This window comes from Pituophis catenifer, unplaced genomic scaffold, assembly GCF_029215685.1.
Source record: "Pituophis catenifer annectens isolate HBS135680 unplaced genomic scaffold, rPitCat1.0.hap2 SCAF_1, whole genome shotgun sequence".
Taxonomy (NCBI): domain Eukaryota; kingdom Metazoa; phylum Chordata; class Lepidosauria; order Squamata; family Colubridae; genus Pituophis; species Pituophis catenifer.
The window spans coordinates 149,163,307-149,177,071 of record NW_027256881.1 but is presented as its reverse complement, the minus strand read 5'-3'; the positions used below and the strand labels follow the sequence as shown (position 1 = coordinate 149,177,071).

The window sequence follows — 13,765 nt, the reverse complement described above, 5'->3', positions numbered from 1 at the left end:
GTCTAAGTGCTATTGCTATTGCTATTGCTAAATGATCAAACAGAAATACCCTAATCAAGTAACTGCCAAGCAGAAAACCACACCTCCACTAACAATGGCAGGGCAAGCTACTGCACGTGCATAGGGAGCAAATTACACACTCACTAGCACTGCTGAAGTTACCTAGTCGGGTAATAAAAAGTCTGCAAGCCAACACTCAAGCTCAGGGAGCTCCAAAGTTACCATGAGGGACAATGTTTCTAACATTGGGCAATCAAATATTGCCCACATGAAGAATTGGAATTTACTTATTTATCAAATTTCGCTACCTACTCTCAGGGAGACTCAGGCTTACCATGCTATTAGTGGAAAAACAATGTTTAAAGCTCCTCATAGTACTATACTAAAGGCTAGCATTTTTTAATCATAATAGAATTACAATCCTACTTTCCTCCCCAAATGTTTACACCCAACGTTCTAAACTCTCTAATCCCCCCCCAAAAAAGATTAAGATAAACAAGGTTATAAAGAAAAGTGATCCCCAACTTTTGTTTCCAAATAAGGAGGAAACTTTAGGAGGAATTTCTTTTTAAATAGCTCTCTACCACCACATTGTGTGACTTCACCGAAACTAACAGCAAAAAGTGCTCATCTGTATGTGATTTTATAAAAGGTAGCATGGAGTTTCACAGCATTTATCCAAGTTGCACCAATGCTGATTGTAAGTGGATATAGGTCTTTTCTACTTCTCAAATTGCAGGGGACAATGCAAACAAGTTAATCTTCTTTTGTCCCATAGATTCTACTAACAGAATCATTGCTTTCTTGCCGAACAAATTATGAGAAATAAAAAAAGACCATTGCTTAATGCATTGTAACACCAGGATTCCATCGATGGAACACAAGAAAATCATTTTTTCCCCTAGCTAATGCAAATAATTAGTGCTGGCATTGTATCATAGCTTGGTCCCTTCAGGCATCATTCCATAGCAAGAATGAGACATCTCAAAATACTTTGTTAGTTTAGTTAGAGCAAATGCAAAATTATCTGAATGAGGAAAAATTGGCAGTAGCTTCTGCCAAGACTGTATGTGATAATAATCTCAAATTGCAAGTAAAATACCTTAAAAGGATTAAAAAGATTTCTAAGTATATGTATATTAAATGCTATATTAAAATATTCTGTATCATAAGGCTCTTTAAAGCATTTTTCCTTAGAAGCTGCTATTTTCTATACTTTAAGTTATTAACCTTTTATTTTTTTGATATATACATTTCCAAAATATAAGCAATCCCTTCTCTTGGCTGCCTGTTAAAGGAAAGATTCAATAGTATTTAGGTAGCCTTGTCTAATTTTTGAATTCTGCAATTACAAAAAGCCTCAGAGGACTAGGCTATTATTTGGCAATTAATAGGAAATATACCAACTAGCATGCATAGTTAAGTATAGCTCAAGACTGACCCAACATAAATACTAAAATATCATATCACAACTGAGTAATAGCTCACAGAAGAATAACGACACAGAATATGTATTACGACAGCAGTAGTTTTATTTTTTGTAAAAAAAAAATAGGTGGACAATAAAACACAATTTACACATTATAGGTGGTCCTGGACTTATGATCACAATTGAGCCCAAAATCTATGTTGCTAAGTGAGACAGTTGTTAAGTGAATTTTGTCTCATTTTATGACCTTTTTTGCCACAGTTGTTAAGTGAATCACTGCAGCTGATAAGTGAGTCTGATTTCCCCATTGACTTTGCTTGTCAGAAGGTCACATGTGGTGGATCACATGACCCCAGGACTCTGCAATGGTCATAAATATGAACCAGTAGCCAAGCGGTGGCATTTTGATCATGTGATCACGGGGATGCTGCAACAGTTGTAACTGTGAAAAATGGTTGTAAGTCACCTTTTTCAGTGATGTGGTAACTTTGAACAGTCACTAAATGAATTGTTGTAAATCCAGGACTACCTGCACCTGCTAAGTTTTTGCATGAGATTCATGCTAAGTAATTAACAAACAATCAATCAATCCTAACTTGACCGTATTACACAATTCTCCTAATATGAAGGCTTTGGGCTGTGCAATTTTTCTGATATATTTCAAATGTTATTAGGTTATGTATCGGTTGCATAAAACTTGGGTCATGCTACTATGATGCTTTATATTTGTCCCCCAATCATAACTAAAATAGGCATGATACTAGCCAGAAATGTACATCACAAAGAAAAAAAAGCAGGCAATTGTTCTGCATTCTAGACAACAGAACAGGTAAAAGGATAGAAGACACTGTCATGACGGCACCATTAACGAACACACTTCTGGATAAACTTTAGTTGACAAAAAAAAAAAATTAAAGTAGAATGGTATAGAAAAAAATACAGACACCAGAGATTGCCCTTAAGAGTGAATCTGCATGTGCATTTTGACAAATCTTTATACGTAATTTCAGGGGCTAATGATTATGTACGTGCAAGCAACATGGTACAGTTTAACCATAGTGCAGCTTAACCGTGTTTTACTGAACCTGGCATTTCTTCAGAATGAAATGAGATTTGCATGCTTGCATAGAAGATACACATTTGAAAAGTCCCCTTATTAAAGAAAAAATCCCTTGCTGGGTTAATAACAAGATTAGATAAGTTATTTTCATTTGCAAAAAGCTTTTCTACAAAAGTAATATCCAATTTTATCACAAAGTGGTACAGAAAGTGTATACATGCCTTATAGGAAAGAAAATTAAGAGAAGCCCCAAATTCTCTCTAGTTCAATATTGTTGAACTGTTAAAATCTATGGGGAAACCAGAAGACTGCAAATGATATTGAGAGGCTTACTGCCTGCATCGCTATCAATAATATACAGGCCTCATGGTTGCTAGCTGTCAGTAGCTTTGTCCTCCATGAATTTTGCTTAATTTCCTTTTAAAGCTGTTCAATTTATTGGCATTTACGACATCTTATGATAACAGGTTAGAGTTTAATTAAGCATTGCGTAGAAAAGTCCCGTATTTCTTATGAATCTCCTATCATGTGTTATCATTAGATGACCCTAGTGGTTAATACTGAGTAAAGAGAAAAACATCTCTGACCATTTTCTCTGCACCAGGCATAATTCTGCAAATCTGTCACCTCTGACTTGCCTTGTTTCTAACCTTTAAAACCTCCCCAAAGCTGTCTTCAGAGGGAAAGAGTCTCCATTGTCATTTGGGTAGCCCTTTTGGATCTCTAATATTCAGACTGGTGCATGACTTCCAAATTTGGCTGCACCACAGATCAGTACATGGCTAATAATATTTTCAAGTCCCGTATTCATGATTCCAAACACAGGATTTTGTCATTTTCACATAAGCCAAAATGTTCACTGTACCACTTTGTTCTGGTGCAGACTTAAAGCCAGACTAAGAATATGCAAGAAAACACTGCCCCTTGCAACTGTGGTGATGGGACTGTTTTGTAAAATGGCACAAGTAAACTCACCCCCAGAAGCATTTTTTTTTTAAAAAAAGACTACTTTTCTCCAAATGGTGTCTAGAAAGCTTGTGGTGGAAAAGAGAAGAAATATACACGACGTAGACAGGACGAGGGAGCCAGCCTCAGACACGGAGGCAGCACCCCCTGACTGAATCCATGTAATGACATTGACCTTAGCTTTGGATGCAGGGTCTCACCTGCCCTCTTGGCTGAAGGAACAGTGCAAGATAGCAGCCACTGCCAGGGCAGGGAAGAAGTTGTAATCTCCAAGGAAGGCAGAGGTTCCCCAGCCGGAGCTCATTCTGAGCAGACTGCATACCTGGAACACAGGCATAGCCATAGCCACGAACGAGGCTGTTCCTCCAAGAGGGAGGAAGAAGAGGAGGAGGAGGAAGCAAGAAGAGGGAAAAGCCAAACAGAAAAATAAAAATCATGTGATAGCTATAAGTGTTTCCCTTTAAAAAAAAATCCAGATTTAGTTAACTCTATCCCATGACAAAAAGTGTATCATGGTGGATGAAGGGAAAGCGCTAGCAAGACCTGGTCTCCTAAATCAGCCTTTCCCAAATCATTGTTTCACTGAAGTGATGTGCCTGCAATGCCTAGAATTGAGATTTTAGCTGAGCATTTGGGGAGTGTTCTACTCAACGCTGTTGAGGGGACATCAGATTGGTGGATCTTTTCCTAAAGGTTTCTTGTTCAGGAAAAGTGTTGAGGCAAAGTGTTATTCATAAAAACTCAAAGGCATTCTCAGGCATCTGAAATACATACCTTTCGGAACACAAAGCATTCTTCGTTGTAAACAGGATTTAAGCCATTGTTCATCACCATCCGTGTTCGGAATTCCTTACGTATCGTGTCAGTGGGAAGGCCATACATATCCACCTCTACGTAAGTGCCAATTTTTTTGTCTGACAAAAACTGACCAGATATGACCTTGAAATGGAAGCATAAAAATGTTCAGTCCAATGAGAAATTTAATACATTCAAGTGTATAATCAATGTTTGGTGTTATTCTTACATATATAAATAAAACACCTCATACTTATTTCAATCATTTATGACCTGTAGCCCTTACTTTATATGTTAAAACAGCTTCAGGTATCTGAAGTAGCATATTTCAAACATTCCCTTTTCTAGGCTGCATAGCTCTAGATGCTTCCTACCTGCACGGAACAAGTGGCTGCAATAACACCATCCACAGGAGTCTCAGAAAAAGGGTCAAATGTCCGATCAGGCCGCCGCATGAAATCTGGTTTAAGAAGATAACTTTAAAAAAAAAAAAATCAAAACACACATTTAGATAAAACTTTCCTTTTAATCTCTTTTAAATTAAATGCGATTATTGTTATTAGTTACTTTACAAGTTATGCGTAGAAAGCATATAATCAGCTGAAAATAAATAAGCATGGAAAAGTATTGTTTTTGGAATGTATATTCAAGATAGAAAAATCTAGATTTTACTCACTGAACGGTGAAAAAAAAACCTACAGTAATCAGAATGAGATAATACATCACATGAATTCAACCCATCTGAAACATTTCCTTTAAGAAATTTTTAAATCAACTTACACATGGAAACTTACATTAATATAGGTAACTAAATAAGCATATGACAAGATTTTCTACTCAACGTTTGGCTGAATAATTTAACCACTTCAATATGGTATCTATTTTTCCTGCTGCATATCATTTGGTTGGATTGGGTCTTTCACAGTACATCCACATGTCAATATAAGTCATCTGTGACTATTTCCCAGGCTAGAGAATTTTAAAACTAGAATCTATTTTCCTCCCTTTTTTGACATGAAAAGAAGCATGCAGTAAAACTTTTTCCAGCCACTGGAACTGCCAAATGTGTCTTTTGTGATGATGAGAACTCTAACTCAGTGAAAATTCTATTCACTATGACAGTGATGGTGAACCTTTTTGGCACCGAGTGCCGAAAAGGTCTCGTGGAAACATCGCGCATGCCCTTGTCGGCACTGCACTCCAAAAAAGGCAAACTTCCAGGTTCTAGTGCTCATGCGTGCCCAATGATCAGCTGGCCGGCGCGCATGCACACACCGGTTTTCAACACTGCTGCGTGCACGGACAGCTGATTGTCATGCACACATGCGCACCAGAAACCCAGAAGACAAACAGGCAAGGCTGCGCATGCCGGGCGACATTTACAAATTCACAGTTTTTTCCAATTCCTCCATGATGCACAATCTCTCCCTTTGGAAAATGGAATGTACACCCACGAAGTGATATACACAGAATTTGCAATGAGGCAATGAAGAAACCTATTTAATTATTCATAATTATTTATCAAACTTAGAGAGCAGCCGTATCACTCTCGGAGAAGTTCTGATAAACTTCCAAGTAATCTGGAAGGTTCTATGTTGCCTTCGTTAATTTACAGGTGGGGCATTTTTTTAATTAATCAGTGAAGAAATTAGCACAGACTTTGGGAACTAAGTTATATATTTCAAGAATGTTACATTATAAACTCAGAATTATTGGCATGAACTCTTCTGTCCTTCCCACTTAGTTATATTTCAGGCTTGGGATCCCTTTCCAAAAGATACAAAGGGCAAAGTTATATTACATCTTGTATTTCTTTTGAAAGGTTTTAATATTCTATATATATCACAAATCTCTTAAGTCACATTTTCAACAAATTTCAATTAAATAAATAAACTGGCATAGAAGATACAAGAGGAAATCTGAAATGCCCTGCTTGTAAGAAAATATCTAGGGTTTTTAAATGTACATCCCTGGGCATGCTGCAGCAGAAAATATTGTCATATGACAGTGATGGCGAACCTTTTTCTCGTGGCGTGCCGGAAGTGTGTATGTGTATGCGCAAAAGCTCCTATGCGTGCCAGCACCCATAATGCAATGCAAACCCTCCCACATGCACATGCGCACATGACCCTCCTCGCGCATGCGCCCCACATTCCGCATGCACGCCCTGCACATGCACTTCGGGCACCCCTCCGCTAACGCTGCCTCTGCCGTGGGGAACTTTGGAGAGGGCGGGGGCAGGCTGTGTGAGCAGCCTGTCTCTTAGCTGGCGAGAACAGCTACAGCCTGCCCCTGGCCTCTCTCTCAAAAGTTCCCCACGGCAGAGGCAGCGTTGCTTAGCCGCTGAAAGCCCAGCCCTGGCTGCTATTTCTGCCGTTTCTCCAACCGCCCTGCATAATCGCGCTGCATCTTGCTTCAGGTAGCTGCCATTTGGGCACACACACCCTTCCTCCGTCTTCTCCTCCTTGAGTTGGAGCCTCGCGGCGTGGCCGAGGCTGAGGAGGGGTGGGATAGTAGCTGCACGGATCCCCCGGCGCCGCGCGTGTTCCCTGCGCTGCAATGATGAAGCGCTTTGCCAAGGAAAGCTGAGTCTCAGGCTTCTCCTGGAGCAGCAAGGAGAAGGAGAAGCTGCCAGCGGGGAGGGGAGCTGTCCCAGGAGGACCGGAGGAGAGCGCAGCTTCTCACTCATGGAGATCTACCGGTTGGGAAGTGGGCGCGGTAAGAGGTGCGCTGACCAGGAAGCGGTCATGCTCTCTGGCCAGAGAGGGTTGCACAAACCTTTACTGAAGTGAACGTGCAACCCTCTCCTGCCAGGATTATGCAGGGCGGTTGGAGAAGTGGCAGAAATAGCAGCCAGGGCTGGGCTTTCAGCGGCTAAGCAACGCTGCCTCTGTCGTGGGGAACTTTGGAGAGGGCGGGGGCAGGCTGTGTGAGCAGCTTGTCTCTTAGCTGGCGAGAACAGCTACAGCCTGCCCCTGGCCTCTCTCTCCAAAGTTCCTCATGGCAGAGGCAGCGTTGCTTACCCGCTGAAAGCACAGCCCTGGCTGCTATTTCTGCCTCTTCTCCAACCACTCGGAGCCCTGCGTAATAGCGCTGCAGCTTGCTTGAGGTGGCCGCCGTTTAGACTTCCCCCGCCCCCCTCTTCCTCCGTCTTCTCGAGTTGGAGCCTTGCGGCATGACCGAGGCTGAGGAGGGGTGGGATAGTAGCTGCACGGATCCCCTGGTGCTGCCCGTGTCCCCTGCCCTACAATAATGAAGCACTTTGCCAAGGAAAGCAGAGTCGCTTGTTCTGGCAGGAGGCAAGATCTGGCATCGCCTCACCGCTGGTGGCTTCTCCATCTCCTGCCTGCTCCAGGAGCAGCCTGTCTGTTACCCAGTGAGACCGGCCTGCCACCACAGCCTGCCCCGCCCTCTCTGCCCTGGCAGTTGCTCCTGGTGCTGCCGGAGAAGCAGTAGCACGACAACCGCTCTTGCTGGGGGCAAGGGGATGGCAGTGGCAGGAGCAGCAGGCGGGGGCTTCCCTCTCTCCCTCCCTCCCTCTGGAGGCCTGGGGCTATGCTAGAAGTCTGCTCGGGCAGGGAGACAGGGAAGACCCGGACCGCCCATCCTTGCCACCACCGCCCCCTCCCCTTGGCGGCAGCAGTTCTCGCACAGCCACTTTCCTGGCAGTGGCAGGAGCAGCTGGCAGGGGAGAGGGGATGGTGGCAGGCTGCGGCAGCAGACAGTTCGAGCTGGCTAAGAGGCAACGTTCTTCCTCCTGCCAGCCTCGAGCTCAGCTCCAGGCAGCGTCCAGCCAGCCATACCTGCTGGCCTCCCCCTGCGGCAGACCACGTAGATTCCAGGCAGCGCAACTTCGGGGCCTTTCCTCATGGTGGCGGTGACGAGGCAGGCAGGCAGCCGGGTGCACGGGAGCGACTGGCGGCAGTGCTCCTGGCTGGCAAAGGGCGGAGTCCCGGGGCTGCATGCAGGCAATGACAGCATGGCTGGTGCGCACGCGCACTAAGACATTAAGGCCAGCTGATCATTGCACACGCATGCGCACCAGTAACCAGCAGACTAGCTGGCTGGTGCGGATGCGTGCCCTGGAAACCCGGAAGAAGAATGGGCGATGCCATGCGTGCCGGGCGACATGGCTCTGCGTGCCACTTCCGGCACGCATGCCATAGGTTTGCCAACACGGTCATATGCTAAAGACACTTGATCTTCAAGAGAAGTTGCATGTCTTTGGGGTGAATTGAATAACTTTGTGTCCAAATGGCACCTATCTAGCATTATACAAGTTATTCTGCCAGCACTTAGGTGGGAGTTGTTGCAATTCAAAACTAGTTCAATTTTTGTATAGCAATTGATAGCAGATAAATTTTGCAGACAAAAGCTGCTTAAAAAAAAATCTTAAGGAAAACTGATCTGTACTCCAAATTCCAAACTTTTGCATTTTAGGTGATTATCCTCAGCTGGGAACAATGGGAACTCTTAGCCAAATAAGGGGGAGAGGTTGCCTGCTTAAGCAGACGATAAATTAAATTATTAGTAATAGGAAAAGCCTCCACATTCCAAACTGCCTGAATTTAGATTTGTAAATCTAAATTTGCTCTGATTTTCTACAAATGTTCTCTGATAACAACATCAGTAAAAAAAAAATGAATGAACATCATTCATCAGTAAAAAAAAAAATAAAAATCTAAAAGCTACCTAGCAAATTTAGATTTAGAAATTTAAATTTGGGCTTTTTGGAATGTGGATATAAAACTCTACTAACTTGTTCCTTACCCCTTTGTTTCCAAATTGTGGTTCCTCTCTTGCTCCTCCCCCACTCCTCCACTTAAGAGACAGATCTCCCAGATTCTTTCATAAAATATAACATCAGGCTGAATTTCTACGGCCTGTTTTTCATTTACAGCACATAATTAAAAGTGACATTGTTTTATATAATGGCAGCTGTTAAATATTGTTACTTACCCACAAGAACCGTTATACTCAAATTTCCCCTGATTCAACTGCATTGCTAGATCTGTGAAGAGGTAAAAAATAGTTTAAATCTTATTACTGAGCAATACCTATCTGGATAGTCTTTTTAAACTAAAAAATACAATTTATCCTGGATAGACAGTTTAGTTAAAATGCTAATCCCACGCATTCCTTGAAAATAAAGAATATGTTTTCTACTTCAGTAGAAAAATATATTCATCATAAGTTCCTGTTCTTTCAGTTGTTTGTGAAATATAAAATTCTAAAAGGGTGTAATTAAAAGACTGCATCCCCTTTTCTATCATCTCTATCTCTCCATTCTGAAGATACGGGTTTGTTAAGAGAACAGTAATGTCTTATAGACTAGTCCAGGGGTGGGCAATTGTGGCTCTTTTACAACCTGTTACAAGCTGTCTCAGGAATTCTGGGAGTTGAAGTCCACAGGTTGTAAAAGAGCCACAATTGCCCACCCCTGGACTAGGACAATGGTCAATAGTGGACATGGTTGGTCAAAATGGACTACAATATTGGGTTTGCAATCCCTACACGTTTCCAATAAGAATAAGGAGCTATATTGTTCAGTGATAGAACCTGATAGACCTCAAACCATCTTCCATATGGTAATAGTTAACATGGTTACTTTGCTGATTCTTCAGTGGATTCTAAATATCAACCTATTGATGTTTTGGTGGAACCAAGTCACGAGGATGTATTTTCTATTCCCTTTCATGACAAACAACAAGAAACAGCACACCTTTAACTCAAAAAAAGTGACACCTATTAATGTGATAATTTCTGCTTTGTGGAGAAGCAACTGGCTTCCCTACTTTCTATTTCACTCAATAGAAAGAAAAGAAACAAGTTTTCTGGCTCAACATAACACAACCTTTTAATTGTAGTTCCTGGTATTGTCCCTTATATTTTTACTCAGAAATTATTCCTAGAAATGTCATCTATCCATCATCATCATCCAGCCATCCATCCATCCACTGTATCTATCTATCTATCTATCTATCTATCTATCTATCTATCTATCTATCTATCTATATCTATCATCTGTTGTAGTTTTATGTTGATGTATGAAGACATGCAAAAAATAGTGCATATATGTTTTAATGTTTTCAATCTAATTGTCTGCCTAGCTGGATTTATACTGTTATATTTAACCATGTGAATGAATCCTCCAGCAATGCCAGGAGCAAAAATCACAGCATCTGGCAGAAAGCTCCTACTCAAGCTGCCATTCTCTGAGATTGAGAGTCGGTGGGTAGGTCTGCTTACCTGGGGTCTGATAGTTAAGGGAGACCATCTGGCATCCAGCGTTCCAGAAAATTTGAGGCATGTAATTGCTGGAATCCACTCTGCCTCCCTTTGGGTATATCCGACTCATTTGCCGTTTATTGTAGCTGTATTATTAGTTAAGAAAATTGGAATAACCAAGCAACCAAGAGGTAGAATGATCCCATCTTCACATCTTAATTTTTAAATGTTTTAATTCATGAGGCATTTTTCACAAAGTACATACTATACTGTGTTTTATTAAAATAACGTGTGTTGTTAGTTGCAGTTACCTCCTTGTTTCGTAAGACTAAAGAGCCTTGTTATAGCTGCCTCAGTGAAAGGATACTTCACAAATTCAATTGCGTGGGTCTTCAAATAACCCAACCCGACAGACTCATTAAAAGAAGACATGTTGTAGTGAATGTTGCGTTCTAGAAAGAAAACCATAAAATCTGTTTTGTAAAATTTTCAGAATGAAAAATTGGTTAGGGGAGTATTAAAATATTACATTTTTATAAATATATATTTAATACAAAAATGAAATTGAACTTCAGGATAAAGATATGCCCAACAAAGAAATTACAGAAATCCACATAAAGTATACATGTGGAATAACAATATTTATCTCCTAGAACTGACAGCCAGATTAATTGGGACGAGAAATGAGGTAGAAATGATGAATTAAGCTCAAGAAGTAGAATAGCATGATTTTTTTTTTTAAAAAAATGTTTTTAAGTCAAAAAAAGAATAAACATTGCAAATAAATGTCAGATAGCCACATTTAATGGAAGAGAGAAAAACAGAAAACCAAAGTCAAGCCAAAAGAATAAAGTAATCTGTATAAAGGAATAAAGGAAACTCTTTTAGTTGGGCACCAATGCTGATTAATTTTCTCTTTGTAATCTGCTGCCCCCAAGTGGAGAAAGGATAACACTAAACATTAGGAAACGTTACCTTAAGCCATGCATGACATAATATACAGTAATGAGGAAGAACACAGGTAGCCCTCGACTTACAATAGTTCATTCAGTGACTGTTTGAAGTTACAACAGCATGGGAAAAAGTGACATGACTTTTTCCACACGACCGTTGCAGCATCCTCATGGTCACGTGATCAAAATTCAGACGCTTGGCAACTGACTCATATTTATGACGGTTGTGGTGTCCCAGGGTCATGTGGTCACCTTTCGCGACCTCCTGACAAGCAAAGTCAGTGGGTAAGCCAGATTTGCTTAACAGCCATGTTACTAACACAACTGCAGTGATTCACTTAACAACGGTGGCAAGAAAGGTTGTAAAATGGGGCAAAACTCACTTAACAAATGTTTCACTTGAGCAGCAGAAATTTTGGGCTCAATTGGGGTCGTACGTTGAGGATTACCTGTAAAAATAACTACTGGTACGGCAATAAAGAAAAAAATAACCCCTATTTTTTAAAAAAATCTTTTAAAGTTACCTTCTGCTACACTGAAACCTTGAAATTTAACAGGCTGAGCGTAGTTGATCAATGTTGATAAATACGGGTGTATATTAGTTGTGGCACCTACATATTTATAAGAAGCCATCCATGCTTGTTCATCGTCTGCAGTTATCACGCCCTGAAAGTATATTGAAACAAACACATCCATTGGTGGTAGCATCTCTTGGTTCAAGTGGGAATGATTGGAAAGAAGAGGCACTCAGAATGAGAATGGCATAGAAGAACCCTACTTTATTTTTTTTTGTCAGTGCATGCACATGTTTACCTGTAATGAAGAAAGATATGGGTTGGGTGTTCAAATAAATATACTGTTATGCAGGGCAACATATTTTTTTTATTTATTATCGGCAACATTTATTATTATGCATCCTTGACATGCTTGATTGGGTAAATAAAGCAAAAAGGAGGAAAAGATGGAGTATAACTCTCAGAAGAAGAAAGGGACAATGTTAACTAATGATGCATTTTTAAAATGCAGATCAGCATTTGATTCAAAGCCTACTTTTAATTTTAATCAGGAAGAAAAAAAAATTGAAGAAACCCCAGAGATATCGAAACAGACTTAAACCGAAATGTCCTCTGCAATTTTGCCTGTATTTATGCAGCAGGACATTGCTACTTGGGCACATATTCCAGGGAAGCACATGCTTTCCCATAAGACAGAGCTTTCTTCCAGCCAAGAATATGGAATGCTGGCCATTCTTTTCTGGCCCATTCTTTAAGACCCCTGGCATCTAATGGTGGCCACATCCTCTTCTCCTCCTCCTCCTCCTCCTCAGATTAGGAGAAGAATATAGAAAAATGCAGAAACCATGATTTACTACCACTTTCCACTTTCCACCAGCTTGAACAAAAAGAAATAGAAGGGCACATGCACTATGCTCTTCTAAGACAGCCTTCTTCAACAAGCTTCTTCAAGTCTCCTTCTGAGAGACTTCAGCTCTCAGAATTCTCCAGATATTTCGGAGATCCTGCATGCATCCGAAGAAGTCTATGTAATAGACTTTTTACCACCAAAATAGTAGAGGAGATTCTGCTTTCACTGTCCCGAGATATTACTCTATATTCTGAAGAACAATTGCTGTTGCTTCCTATGATAATGAAAGAGGACATTTTCTCCATTCATGAAAGTATAGCTGGATTTACATAGCAGAACTCCGAACAATGGGTAGAATGGGTATAAGCAAGATATTGACACTGCAAGAACAGAAGCTGTGTTAATGTCTTGCTTATATTACAGATATATTACAATATAATATACAACCTTCATATCTCGGTTTACAAGGGTTGGATTCACAGAATTTTAGCAACTCGCAAATGTAACCTTACAGGGGTTTGCATAAATATTTGCAGAAATGTTCAGGTTATGAAATAATCCAGGAAGGGTTAATACTCTTGCATATGCAAGAGGTGATGTAACTTTTCATGATTTTTTTTTTTAACCATGCAAGGAATGAGAGAAACTCAGATGATGGGCGTTGATTTCCTCATATGAATCAGTATGTCTGAAACCAATTGACTGATCCCTCAATGTTAATAGCCAACAATACATATACACATACATACATACATGGCAATCTCCATAGACAACTTTTAATTTTGTAAGATGCCCAGAACCATGGCATATATAGATGGGCAACTATATAAATTTAATCATCAATAAAAACTGTTAACTTGCCCATTTCATAATTCAACGATGGAAACAATCTGGAAGCTTTTTCACAATAAATGTTAGAGACATATTCTATGATGAATTCTACCTCTTAAGTACTTCAGATAAAGATAG

At 40.6% G+C, this 13,765-nt stretch overlaps 1 protein-coding gene across 1 annotated transcript in view; it reads right to left on the bottom strand.

Moving 5' to 3' along the window:
- The window catches only part of PLCB4 (phospholipase C beta 4), a 148,374-nt gene that overhangs the window by 28,903 nt on the left and 105,706 nt on the right, over positions 1-13,765 (bottom strand). Inside the window, exons 20-25 of the mRNA XM_070956301.1 lie at positions 11,956-12,097; positions 10,846-10,930; positions 10,500-10,624; positions 9,210-9,261; positions 4,625-4,727; positions 4,230-4,394 (exon numbers count right to left, since the gene is read on the bottom strand). Coding sequence (XP_070812402.1) covers positions 4,230-4,394; positions 4,625-4,727; positions 9,210-9,261; positions 10,500-10,624; positions 10,846-10,930; positions 11,956-12,097 — 672 coding nt within the window. The remainder of the gene's footprint in view (positions 1-4,229; positions 4,395-4,624; positions 4,728-9,209; positions 9,262-10,499; positions 10,625-10,845; positions 10,931-11,955; positions 12,098-13,765) is intronic.